This window comes from Lepidochelys olivacea (genome assembly GCF_965140295.1).
Source record: "Lepidochelys olivacea isolate rLepOli2 genome assembly, chromosome: 14".
Classification (NCBI taxonomy): Eukaryota; Metazoa; Chordata; order Testudines; family Cheloniidae; genus Lepidochelys; species Lepidochelys olivacea.
Window position 1 is genome coordinate 22,342,638 of NC_140424.1, and position 13,245 is coordinate 22,355,882.

Below are 13,245 nucleotides of genomic sequence, written 5' to 3' on the forward strand. Positions count from 1 at the left end.
GGAGGCTCCCAGGAGCAGCTCCAAGGCAGAGGGTAGGAGCTGCACACGGAGGTGCAGGGAGGGACAGCTGAACTGTCCAGCAGTTGATAACCTGCTGGGCGGCTGCCCCACAGGGAACTTAGGGGAGCGGGGAGCTGATGGGGGAGCTGCCGGCCCACCCTCGTTCCAAGCCCCCACCAGCTCGGGCTGCTCTTTCTACAAGCAGCGGACAAATCAGGCGGCTGCCAAACAACGTTATGAGGAAGCATTGCACAACTTTGAACAAGCACGTTCTCTAATTGATCAGCAACATAACAACGAATAACCGGGACTACATTAAGTGAGGAGTTATTGTAGGGTGAGAGGCTGCATGCAGCTTCTCTCTCCATAGACAGACGACTTCGGAGACCTTGCTCCCAAGGGTAGCCTGCCAGTACATCTCCCATTCTGTTCTTCTGCCTGTCGATGGTGAAATTCTGGCTTGCCAGAGCTTTTTCTTTGCAAATATCTCTTGATGATGATCCTTTTGCGTCCTTGGCCATGTAGATGGTGACTTAGATTGCAACTCGTCAGAGGGGTGCGGGACTGTCAGCTGGACATTGATCTGAGGCGAAATAATAGAATGGTTGATACAGGACTTGATTCATTAAGAATTAAAAGAGGTGAATGTAATAAATGCTGATCGATATGGGCTTATGGAAAATAGATCTTGTCAAACTAACTTCAGAGCATTTTTTGATGAGATTACAAGTTGGGTTGATAGAATCTTAACCTGAACTGTCACCTTTATCACAGGTATTTTTAGTAAAGTCAGGGGCAGGTCACAGGCGATAAACAAAAAATCACAGAAGCCCATGACCTCTCCCTGCCTTTTACCAAAAATACCCTGCGGGGGCACACTGCCAGGGGCTGACCTCAGGCAGCTGCTCCAGCCCCAGGGGGGCTGATCCAACCCCTGCAGCTATTTCAGCCCCAGGGCCAACCTCCGGCCAACTGCTCTGGCCCTGCAGCTGCTCCTGCAGCATGGGCTGACCACCGCTGCTCCAACCCCAGGAGTGCTGACACAACCCCATCTTCTGCTTAAGCCCTGGGGTTGCTGCTTTGATGGGCCCAGGGCTGACAGCTGCTCCAGCCCTGCTGCTGCAGAAGAAGTCCCAGAAAGTCTCAGAATCCGTGACCTCTGTGACAGAATCAAATCCTTAGTAATAGTGTTGATACTTAGGACTAGTCAACCTTTAAAATTTTGATCAGCATAGCTGTGTTGCAGGCGCTCCATAGCTATGCTGACGTAAGCTCGGGTGTAGATGTGCTGGATCAGTGGAAGAATGCTTCTGTCAACCTAGCTGCTACCGCTCGGAGAGGTGGATTACCTACAGCGAGAAAAAAAACCCTTCTGTCACCATAGACGCATCCACACTATAGTGCACCAGCAGCATAAATACAATGCCGTAGCTGTGCTGAATGTAGACATGGCCCCAGACTTCTGTGTGGCATTGGACTTGGTACGGCTTGACATTTTCATTAAGAACCTAGAGTGTGTATGGCGTACGTTAAATGGATTAAAAACTGGTTAACTGATAAGTCTCAAAATGTAACTGTAAATGGGGAATCGTCATCAAGTGGCTCCATTTCTACTGGAATCCCACAAGGATCAGTTCTTGGCCTTGCGCTGTTTTAATATTTTTATTAATGACTTGTCGGAACATATAAAATCGTTCATGATAAAGTTTGCTGGTGACATGCAGATTGGGGGAGGGGTGGACAATGAAGAGGACAGGTCACTGATACGAGGAGACCAGAATCTCTTGGTAAACTGGGTGCAAGCAAATAATGTGGTACAGCCAAATGGAAGGTCCTATATTTAGGAACAAAGAATGCGGGCCATAGGTACAGGATGGGGGACTCTACCCTGGGAAACAGGGACTCTGAAGAAGACTTAGGGGTCAGGGTGGATAGTCAGCTGCACATGTGCCCGAACTGTAACACTGTCAAAAAGGGCTAATGCGACCCTTGGGTATGTATGCAGGAGAATCTCGAGTAGGAGTAGGGAGGTTATATCACCTCCATATTTGGTACCAGTGCAGCTGCTCGTGGAATATTGTATCCAGTTCTGGTGCCCACAGTTCAAGGATGATGCTGATAAATTGGAGAGGGTTCAGAGAAGAGCCGTAAGAATGTTAAAGGATTGGAAAATAGACCTTATAGTGATAGACTCAAGGAACTCAATCTATTTAGCTAACAAAGAGCAGGTTAGGGGTGATTTGAAAATAGTCTATAGGTATCTACATCAGGAAAGTTGCATGGCCTGTATCATGCAGGAGGTCAGACTAGATGATCAGAATGGCCCCTTCTGGCTGTGAATCTATGAAATCTCTGATTTTTGCCTTTTAGAAACTGCTTTTTCTTTGAAACAATATTGAAAGGTTAATTTAAATCTCCTGTATCTTCTAGGAGATTGTTTTCAGGCTGGGTCAACCCAACCTCTGGGACACATCACTTGCTCAACTCCTTTGAGAAGTAACTCGGCCCTCATTGCTGGCGGGCCAGAGAATAGCCAGTATGTTAACTGACCTCATGCCAGGCCTAACTGGCACATACTGGAGCAGAGAGGAGCCACCTGGCTTTTTAATGTACCGGGGCGGGCCACGGAGACCACAGGTCCTTGTCTGCCACATGCCATCTTGAGCTAAGTGGTTACAGTCAGGATGCACCTAAGCCTACATGGTTGAGCCCCTTGCATGGCCGTTCCCTTTGCCAGGCAGCTCTTCCATCCGTTGCTGACGCCAGTTCCATTGCGTCCCCTCTCAGGTGGCAGCAGTCGGCGAAGTCGTCAGGTTTGTCGAGCAACCTGCAGCCGTTGGGTGCCAAAGCGGATGCTCTCAGGGAAGAGATGGAGGAGGCGGCGAACAGAGTGGAGATTTGCAGGGTACTTCTCACTCTCTCTTATCTCACAGCTGTGCAGTCCATCAACGCCCAGTGAATGGGAGAAGGTTTATATGGGTTGGGGAATTCGGGGCTGGGAGTTGCAGGCCTATGCTGGCAAGCAGGGCACAGGTGTGGGAGAGTGACGCCAATGAAGGCCTGCTGTTCCCAGAAGTCCCCGTCGACCCCCCGTGCCCAATAGGCAGCGTCAGCGGCCTTTGTCTCAGGCTCCCTGCCACAGCCCTGCCAGGAATCCTCACCCTTTGCCAGGAGGAGTTGCTGGTGCAGGGAGAGGAAACCTGTCTCTCTCTCCACTTCAGAGCCCCTCAATCACCCTCCTGCTACACCAGGTGAGACCTATCCTCTGCAGCCTGGGGAGAGACCCCCCCCACTCGCTCCCTTCACCTTCCCCCTGCCTCCCATACAGCCTAAGGGCATACCTGCTTCCTGACCCTCTCTGCCTTGATCTCACACAGTTTGAGGTGGGCTCTCCCTGACCCTCTCCTCCCCCAGGTTGGGGAGAACTCTAAGCTAACAACTCTGAGAGCTGGTGAGCAGCTTCTGCCCTCCCGTGTCATGCCCAGGTAATTAGCAGGTGCCAGGGTGTGGTGTTGCATTGTGAGCCGCAGTAGCACAGTATGTGAAGTGCCCAGGCCCCAAGAGGTAACCAGCACTTTCCTCCAGTTTGTTCGTTTGATAAGCCAGTGTGGATGAAAACCAATGACTGAAGAAAGGATGTCCTCTCCTCCCTTTGCCCTCCCACATCCCAGCTCCATCTGGCAGTGTTTGGGGCTGCAAAGCAAACTCTTCCAGGTATCCTCCATCCTAGGGGACTATGGCAGGGGACTGTTGCAAAATTCAGCACCGGTAGTATGTTGAACCCTAATATACTGACGTGCAAGAGGAGGCACGGTTTAGTGGTTAGAGCATAGGACCAAGAGTTAGCAGATCTGGGTCGTGGGCTCTTCTCTGCTGCAGACTGGTTGTGAGAGACTGGCCAAATCACACCCCTGCTTTGTGCCTCAGTTTCCCCATCTGTAAAATACAGATTCTGATACCCAAACATCTTCTACTAAATAGAAATAAATGACAGTTTGCCTCTTAGCATAATGTGGGACTTCCCTCATGAAGAGGGAGATCGTGTTGCGTAGTGGGAGAGCACTAGACTGGAGCTCAGAAGACCTAGGTTCTATTCCTGGCTCTGCTGAGGGCCTGCTGGGTGACCTTGGACAAGTCACTTTGCCTCCCTATGCTTCAGTTTCCCCATCTGTATAATGGAAATAATACTGACCTCCTTTGTAAATTGCTTTGTGATCTACTGATTAAGGGTGCTATGAAAGACCTACTATTGTAAGTTGCTTTGTGCTTCTCTGTTGCCTTCTGCTTAAGATTTCAAAGTATTAGTATGTATATTTTGAGCTAGATTTTAAAAAGTGCTTAGCTCCCACAGCTGGAGCCAGTTTTTGTGAGTACTTCCGAAATCTGGCCATTCCATTTAAGCACCTAAAGCACCTTTAAGCACTGAGCTCTCTTGAAAATCTATTCCCTACCTGTTTGTGCACTAACTCATGTGGTTTTATAGGATGTGACTGTACGTATTCAGGAATTCCAAACCAGTCTAACAGACTACTCCATAAGAACAGCCATACTGAGTCAAACCAGTGGTCCATCTAGCCCAGTATCCTGTCTTCTGATAGTGGCTGATGCCAGGTGCTTCAGAGGGAATGAACAGAACAGGGCAATTATTGAGTGATCCATCCCCTGTCATCCAGTCCCAATTCTGGCAAACAGAGGCTAGGCACACCCAGAGCACGGAGTTGCATCCTTGACCATCCTGGCAACAAGTTCCACAGGTGGACTAAGCATTGTAGAAAGAAGTATTTCCTTTTGTTTGTTTTAAACCTGCTGCTTATTGATTTTATTGAGCAACCCCTGTTCCTTGTGTTATGTGAAGTGGTAAATAACATTTCCTTTTTCATTTTTTCCACACCAGTCATGATTTTATAGACCTCTATCATAAACACAAAAAGGAAGCTCACAAGAAGAGGAAACTTGGACAGATGACTAGGGAGGAGTATAAATATATTGTTCGAGCATGCAGGGATGTAATCTGGAAGGCCAAAGCACAACTGAGTTGTAGCTAGTAAGGGATGTGAGGGGTAACAAGAAAGGTTTCTACAGGTATGTTAGCAACAAGAAGAAGGTCAGGGAAAGTGTGGGACCCTTACTGAATGGGGGAGGCAACCTAGTGACAGACAATATGGAAAAAGCTGAAGTACTCAATGCTTTTTTTGCCTTGGTCTTCACAGATAAGGTCAGCTCCCAGACTGCTGCACTGGGCAGCATAGTATGAGGAGGAGGTGAGCAGCCCTCAGTGGTGAAAGAACAGGTTAAGGATTATTTAGAAAAGCTGGACAAGCACAAGTCCATGAATCCGGATCTGAGGGTTCTGAGGGAGTTGGCAGATGTGATTGCAGAGCCATTGGCCATTATCTTTGAAAACTCGTGGAGATCTGGGGAGGTCCCAGATGATTGGTAAAAGGCAAATATAGTGCCCATCTTTAAAAAAGGGAAGAAGGAGAATCTGGGGAACTACAGCCTCACCTCAGTCCCCAGAAAAATCATGGAGCAGGTCCTCAAGGAATCCATTTTGAAGCACTTGGAGGAGAGGAAGATGATCAGGAACAGTCAACATGGATTCACCAAGGGCAAGTCATGCCTGACCAATCTGATTGCCTTCTATGATAAGATAACTGGCTCTATGGATCAGGGGAAAACGGTGGACGTGATATATCTTGACTGGCAAGAATACTGTGGGAGACAGTTACAAAGCTTTTGGTAACGGTCTCCCACAGTATTCTTGCCAGTAAGTTAAAGAAGTTGGCTAGATCGTCGGGCTCAATGGGTAGTGATCAACGGCTCTGTGTCTAGTTGGCAGCCGGTATCAAGCAGAGTGCCCCAGGGGTTGGTCCTGGGGCCAGTTTTGTTCAACATCTTTATTAATGATCTGGATGATGGGATGGATTGCACGCTCAGCAAGTTCGTGGATGACGCTAAGCTGGTGGGACAGGTAGATACACTGGAGTGTAGGGATAGGGTCCAGAGTGACCTAGACAAATTGGAGGACTGGGCCAAAAGAAATCTGATGAGGTTCAACAAGGACAAGTGCAAAGTCCTGCACTTAGGACGGAAGAATCTCATGCACTGCTACAGACTGGGGACTGGCTGTCTAAGCGGCAGTTCTGCAGAAAAGGACCTGGGGATTACAGTGGACGAGAAGCTGGATATGAGACAACAGTGTGCCCTTGTTACCGAGAAGACTAACGGCATATTGGGCTGCATTAGTAGAAGCATTGCTAGCAGATCGAAGGAAGTGATTATTCCCCTCTGTTTGGCACTGGGTGAGCCCACATCTGGAGTATTGCGTCCAGTTTTGGGCCCCCCACTACAGAAAGGATGTGGACAAATTGGAGAGAGTCCAGCAGAGGGCAACAAAAATGATAGGGGGTGGGGCACATAATTTATGAGGAGAGGCTGAGGGAACTGGGTTTATTTAGTCTGCAGAAGAGAAGAGTGAGGGGGGATTTGATAGCAGCCTTCAACTACCTGAAGGGGGGTTCTAAAGAGGATGGAGCTAGGCTGTTTTCAGTGGTGGCAGATGATAGAACAAGGAGCAATGGTCTTAAGTTGCAGTGAGGGAGGTCTAGGCTGGATATTAGGAAACACTATTTCACTAGGCGATGGTGAAGCACTGGAATAGGTTACCTAGGGAGGTGGTGGAAGCCATCCTTAGAGGTTTTTAAGGCCTGGTTTGGCAAAGCCCTGGCTGGGATGATTTAGCTGGTGTTGGTCCTGCTTTGAGCAGGGGGTTGGACTAGATGACCTCCTGAGGTCTCTTCCAACCTAATGTTTCTATGATTCTATGATCATACCCCCTTAGTTGTCTCTTTTCCAAGCTGAAAAGTCCCAGTCTTTTTCATCTCTATTCATATGGCAGCTGTTCCATACCCCTAACCATTTTTGTTGTCCTTCTCTGCACCTTTTCCAGTTCTAAAGTATCTTTTCTGAGTACAAGCAATTTGCAACTCACTAGGTGTATATTTAATTTGATATATAATATACTACAGCTGGTCAAAATGTTTTAAACATTTTTATGAGAAATGTCACTGTGATGGGTTGGATCCCAGAAACCCCCTGGGGGTTGCCAACTGGTGTACCAAGACTACTTGTGCCCCTGCTTTCCTGCCTTGTCAGCTTAGGACTTCAGTGCCCTGCCTGGTTTGAGCCAGACCCGCTAGCCTGGTGCAAACCCAGACCCAGATCTGAACCACGTCCCCTAACAGCTGTAGGCTTAACTAAGAGCAGCTTACAGAAGCGTGCCTGTCTTTAACACTCAGATGCCCAACTCCCAATGGGGTCCAAACCCTAAATAAATCTGTTTTACCCTGTATAAAGCTTATGCAGATGACAGAAATTGGTCCAATAAAAGATATTACCTCCCCCACCTTGTCTGTCTAATATCCTGGGACCAACATGGCTACAACAATACAGCATATTACAAACTATGAAAGAGTCTTAAGGTATGTCCAAGCTTTGAGCTGCAGGCGTAATTCCCAACTTAAGGAGACATACCCTCACTAACTCTGATTAAGATGGCTTGCTAAAAATAAAATGTAGCCACAGCTGCACAACACGCAGGAGGGGCTAGCCGCCCCGAGACAGTCCTGTCCGAGACCTTTGGTACCTGCTCGGGTGGCTAGCTCCTCGTGCTGCCACAGCTATGCTTCTGTTTTTAGTGCGCTGTCTCGATCAGAGGTAGTGTGAGTATGTCTGCTTGAGCTAGAAATTGTACCTTCCCGCTCCAACATAGAGGTACTTTACTGAATAAGTGCTGCCCATTACTGGTTTGAGCAATAATGGGCTGTATATATTTAATGAACCACTCAGACAAAAATAACCAAACAGAGAGCGAAAAAAGCAGCACATTTAGGTTACATGCAGTGCATCCCTTAGGGAACACGCGGCATTTGACTAATCAGACGCTGCTTCAAACCATCCTGCTTAGGAACAGTTGTTGCAGACTGGTGGCTAATCATAATCTCAAAAGAGAGGGAAGGGGGAAAGAGAGAGAGAGAGAGAGAGAGTGTGTGTGTGTGTGTTTACAGCTTTGCATCCAGGGTTTTTGTGCATGGGTCTATTCTTCTTTTCTTCTCCTCCAAAGCTCCTGTTGTGCAGGGTAAATTTATTTTATTCCATATAAAGTCCGTTTTTTGAGCTGAGTATCAGAATTGACATTGGCATAGACTTTCATGCTCCTTTCAACACTTAACACTAGTTTGTCATTTCTGGGTGTGGTTAGATTCATTCTAAAGTTTGTCTCTTGAAAGGCTTTGAAATAGTCAGTGACCTGCTTCTCCTCTCTCAGCCTAAGAATTGTACCGGAAGGGAGCTGAATTAGTAGCATTGTTACTTAAACATGGTTTTCTGCATTAACATGACTATGGCCCCAATCCTGCAAACACTCATGCATCTGTTTAACTTCACTATGATGAGGAACCATTGGAATTGGTGGGATTACTTCCGCTATAAAGTTAAGCGCATGCATATTGGTGGGATAAGGGGCACTTGTTTGAATGTGCAAAAGCAATGAATTTTGCAATATTTTGTCTGCCATAGTGGAATGACACTTCTGTCTGTCTGTCTAATCTATCCATCCATGTGCTGAGCTTTGTTTGAGTCGGGGTGGAGCTACAATGATGAAGTAAAGACACAGAGGGCTGTTCCTGATTATCCCTAACACACAACCATAAAAGCCCAACTGCCTTGCGTACCCTCACATGCCCTGTTTCCACCCCCTGGCTTGTGTTTATGGCCAAAGGTCTGCTTTATTTTCATTAGGGATTTGTGTGTGTCCGACCTGAAGCTGGAAGGCAGGGCGCATTGCCACTTAGCCATGAGTGTCCGTAGGCAAAGCCATCCAGGAAATGTTTATTACGAGTATAGGTTGGGGAGAAATGTCATTTACTTATACTGCTGTTTTAGTTTGTTGCTGGCATAACTATCCTAGAGCTTATTTAAAAAAGGATTCTCCACAATATCTGAAATCAACCAGGTCAACTGGCCTTCTCCATTCAGGATCAGTCATAACTGGGATTTAACTGGGAATTGGTCCTGCTTCGAGCAGGGGGTTGGACTAGATGACCTTCTGGGGTCCCTTCCAACCCTGATATTCTATGATTCTATGATAACACGGCAAAGGGTGTTTGTAGTGAAAAGGAGAACCATACATTACAGCTAAATCACAAGGCAATAGCCTCCTGTTGACTGTCCTGACATGGCAGGGGGGTAGGATCCAGGAAAGGGTTAGTGGTGACTGCCATTCTTGAGATGGGGGCAATAAAACCTCATGAAATGTCTTGCTTTTTTAAAACCTGTAAGTAAATATAGCACAAATAAGTGGGAGCGAATCATGCCACTGGTCCTTGCCTGGCATAGTCTGGGCAGGGGCTGTTAAAACTTTCCACCCACCCACATGAATCCTGACCTGCACCCCCCTCTGCTATTCCAGTCCAGAGTCTCCCTCACAGCTCTGCTAGTGCACTGCAGCCCTCCCTCCCCCTGCTATCCTGGACCTCTGCAAATACACCTGCGCCAAGGTCTCTCATGAACAGAGACTGGCACTTGTGCTGAATTATTGCATTTTGTGCAGTGGCTTCATAATGTGGACAGGCAGGGGCTCGAGTGAGACAATTCCCCCTGAGCCCTTCCAAAAAGAACCAGACCTCCATGTGTGAACTATGGTTAGTGCAGGGTTTGAACCCAGATCTTCAGAGGTGAAGAGTTATCCCATTCTGCCACCACCAGCAGATCCTCAGAACCTCACTCTTTACAGGGCACTGACTCATTCGCCACAATTAGTGAGCCTTGGTAAGGAAGTTTCCCCATGTTTTCCCCCAGTTTGATACAAGGCCCAGGATCCACTGTTCTGCAGGTGGGAGAAGCAAATGGGTTTTTCTCAGAAAAAGGCTGTTTCCATCTCCACCTTCACCACCTCCTCTCCTTGCACATCCACCCCGTTTTCGACCTTCACTGTCATCGGCTCCGTCTCTGCCTCCATGCCCATCTCCATTCTTGTCTCCATGCCTTGACTCTCCATCCCCATGTCTGGTTCTGACTCCAGCTGCTCCTCCCATGCCCTCTCTGCACCCATCTCCCCATGTCCTGACCATTCCCCTTTGTTGTCCTCATGCGTTCCTTTAGGATAACGGAACTTACACACACAGAGATATGCCCAAAGTCCCCTTTGCCATATCCCCTTGTTAACTTTCAGATATTTTCTCCTTTTTTAAAACACACTTTCCTGTCCCAGCGAAACGAGAGGGGCGTGTCCCCCACACTTTTCTCTTACGTTTGCACTTCAACTGTTTGCCATTCGTGTTTAACAAAATTCATGATGTGACAATAAAACAACCAAATTGCTCTTCTTCCTCTTCCCACAAGACCAACAAGGGCCACACACAGGGCATCACTGACCATCCTAAGATTGCCAATTGGAGAGGCTCAGATGCTGAGCTGTTGAAGGTATATTTCTGATGGTAGCATTTAGCTCCTTGGTGGGGGTCTCCATTCCCTGGGCTCACATGTTCTGTTTACCACTGGACTTTGGGGGAGCGGGGGTTGGAGGGATGGGGGTGGGAAATATTAAATTGGGGGGCAGGGGTAGGAATATACCCCTGGAAATGTGGAGCCAATAGATCCAGTAGCTTCTGTGCATGCTTCTGACAAATGCAGCTGTGTCACATAATCTAGATTTGCAAACAACCACATGCACCCCACTGGATGTTCCCATAGTCCTGGGTCTCTTGTGAGCAGAAGCTGCCAGCTGTGCTAATTTTACAGAGACCCAGCAAAGACCCAACCATTTCACTTGTGACACCAGCAGGATTTGAACCCAGATGTTCAAAAACGGGGTGCTGGCCCTAACCTGCTGTGCTATCTAACTCTGCTTTCCTTCCTCCCTACTCAATGAAACTGCTGAACCCCCTCTATGGCACTTGTGTGGAGAACAACCTCCCGGACAAACCTGCTTCAGGAATTCCACAGGCAGTACCCTTACAAAGTACCCATGGGACCCTTGTTGAATGCAATGGGCACCTAAAGAGAACCTGCAAAGCTTTTATCCCTTTATGTGCGCCCAGTGGGCAGCTCTGCGTGCAGATGTATGCATGTACATCCACGTCTGGGGTTGGAACATGCCCACACACACATAGTGACTGCCCCATTGGTGCTGAGGATAGAATAGTACGTAGCATAGCCCTTTGTGTAGATTTACAGGGAGCAGAGTCAGATCGGGGTGTGGTGGGTACTGAGGGCTCTGCAGTTGCCATGTGTATGCTAAGGTGGCATATTTTGACCGTCAGTGGTTGAGAAATCGGGAAAAGCCACCAGAGATCTCAAAAGGTTTTAGGTGGGCAAGTCCCTCATTGTCCTCATGTCTGCTACTCCTGAGTCAAACTCCGACCTGGGTGTAACCAGCCATGGAAGTCAGTGGGGTTATACCCATTTACATCGGGTCTGAATTTGGCCCAGTGTGTTGGTTGTTTTTATATAGCAAGATTCTTTCCGAAACCAAAGGCAGGGGAAAACCTCCAAACTTTGCAGCATCTCAGATCTTGGATGCATCACCATTCAAGGCACAATTATCCCTTTCAGTTCCATCTAGGCACTGATATCCTGCTCTCCCAACATCTGTGGAGTTCCCACGACATTCTGCTCTCTTGATGTGTATGGAATTCCCTGTGGAGCAGAATATCGGATTCTAGATCCACCTTATGGATCTAAGGGGGGAAGTTTCTTGCTCTGAATGAGGTGTTTTATTTCTGTTCTGCAAATCCTGCAGCGTTTGCCTCCCCATCTTGTACTCGGACTAGTAACGAAAGCTGAGCCACGCAGGATTGCTAATGCCAGATCTATATATATTCCCTCCCCCCGAGTCTGTGTTTCACTGTCCATGTTCCCAGCAGCCAGGATCAAATGCACCATAAGGTCTGTGTCATTTCCAGGTGGCCCTGCAAAGGTGGTGCAATCCCAGCAACGTGCAGCACCGTCCTGCAAGCATCTCTGACCCTGTGTGCCAGCCTTCGAGCCTGATCCACCTGTAAATGATTGCAATTGCTGGTCAGGGTGGTTTGATTTTGTGTGATTTACTTCTTGCTAATTCTGTGCTCTCCATAGGACCAGCTCTCGGCTGACATGTACAATTTCGTGGCCAAAGAAATAGACTATGCAAACTACTTCCAAACTGTAAGTGCCAGTGGGGATTGGGCTTTTCTGTCTGTGTCCTTCCCTTGTGCATGCCGTCTCACTGTGTCTGGGCGAGAGACCGGTTGTTAACACCCCTCCTCCAACCCCTACCCAAGTGCCCCATGGTTCCTACAGCAGTGAGAAAGGGACTGAGAGGCTTTTTCCACTGGACCGTATGAACTGGAACCATAAACTCACTGAACATTAAATCCCAGCAAATGAGGGTAGATCCATCCCCATTGTCGTATCCGCTCGTTATACTCCACACCTGAACATAGCCATTATATGGACAACATACCCCCATATCTCAGTGTCTGCACTTTGACTGGTTAAACTTTTACCCCCAATTGGGGAGATTGCAGATTACGTATTCCTTACGCCACCAGCTCCTAAACCAAATTTCGCACCCCTTGGTAATCTGTACCTTATTCCCTGATAACCAGAAACTTCTATGCCTAAACTCTGTACCGTTTTCTTTTTACGTCAACATTATCTTTCCCTTGTCTTTTCCCCAGTTAATAGAAGTGCAAGCAGAATACCATAGGAAGTCATTAGCACTTTTACAGAACGTGTTGCCTCAGATAAAAGCACAGCAGGGTAAGTGTTTTCTTAATTGACGGTATGCTAAGCTAAAATGGATTGGAGCTTGGGGCCCCAGCTGATTAGCAGAGGGCATGATGAGAGAGCCCCCCATGTCCAGCATTGCACTGTACCCATAGGTGCTGTCTGTCCCCTTTCCTTGAATCATCAGTTTTTGCTCACCACCAGAGGCAGAATTCTGGATAGGGTGGAGCAGGGGCTCTCAGTAGTGAGGCTATCTCACAGAGTGTGCCCCCCCCCCCCCAAGTCAGAAGCAGTTCTACCCACCCTGCTCAGCGCTGATTTACTAGGGAGGAAATTCCCCATCATCTCCCCAAGTCACCCCACTCCTGGACAAAACCCTCCTCAGCAGGGTCGCTTTCCCTTAAACTGTCGCAATCAGTTCTCCAACAGGTTTCAGAGTAACAGCCGTGTTAGTCTGTATTCGCAAAAAGAAAAGGA

General features: G+C 47.9%; 1 protein-coding gene across 10 annotated transcripts in view; it reads left to right on the forward strand.

The window, feature by feature from the left end:
* The window catches only part of ARHGAP44 (Rho GTPase activating protein 44), a 152,920-nt gene that overhangs the window by 103,351 nt on the left and 36,324 nt on the right, over nt 1-13,245 (forward strand). For 7 of the 10 annotated variants that reach the window (XM_084647137.1, XM_084647144.1, XM_084647145.1 and 4 more), the window contains 4 exons: nt 2,788-2,905; nt 10,402-10,482; nt 12,136-12,204; nt 12,720-12,801. In XM_084647137.1, coding sequence (XP_084503263.1) covers nt 2,788-2,905; nt 10,402-10,482; nt 12,136-12,204; nt 12,720-12,801 — 350 coding nt within the window. The remainder of the gene's footprint in view (nt 1-2,787; nt 2,906-10,401; nt 10,483-12,135; nt 12,205-12,719; nt 12,802-13,245) is intronic. The other 3 variants (XM_084647140.1, XM_084647141.1, XM_084647138.1) reach the window with 1 other exon arrangement.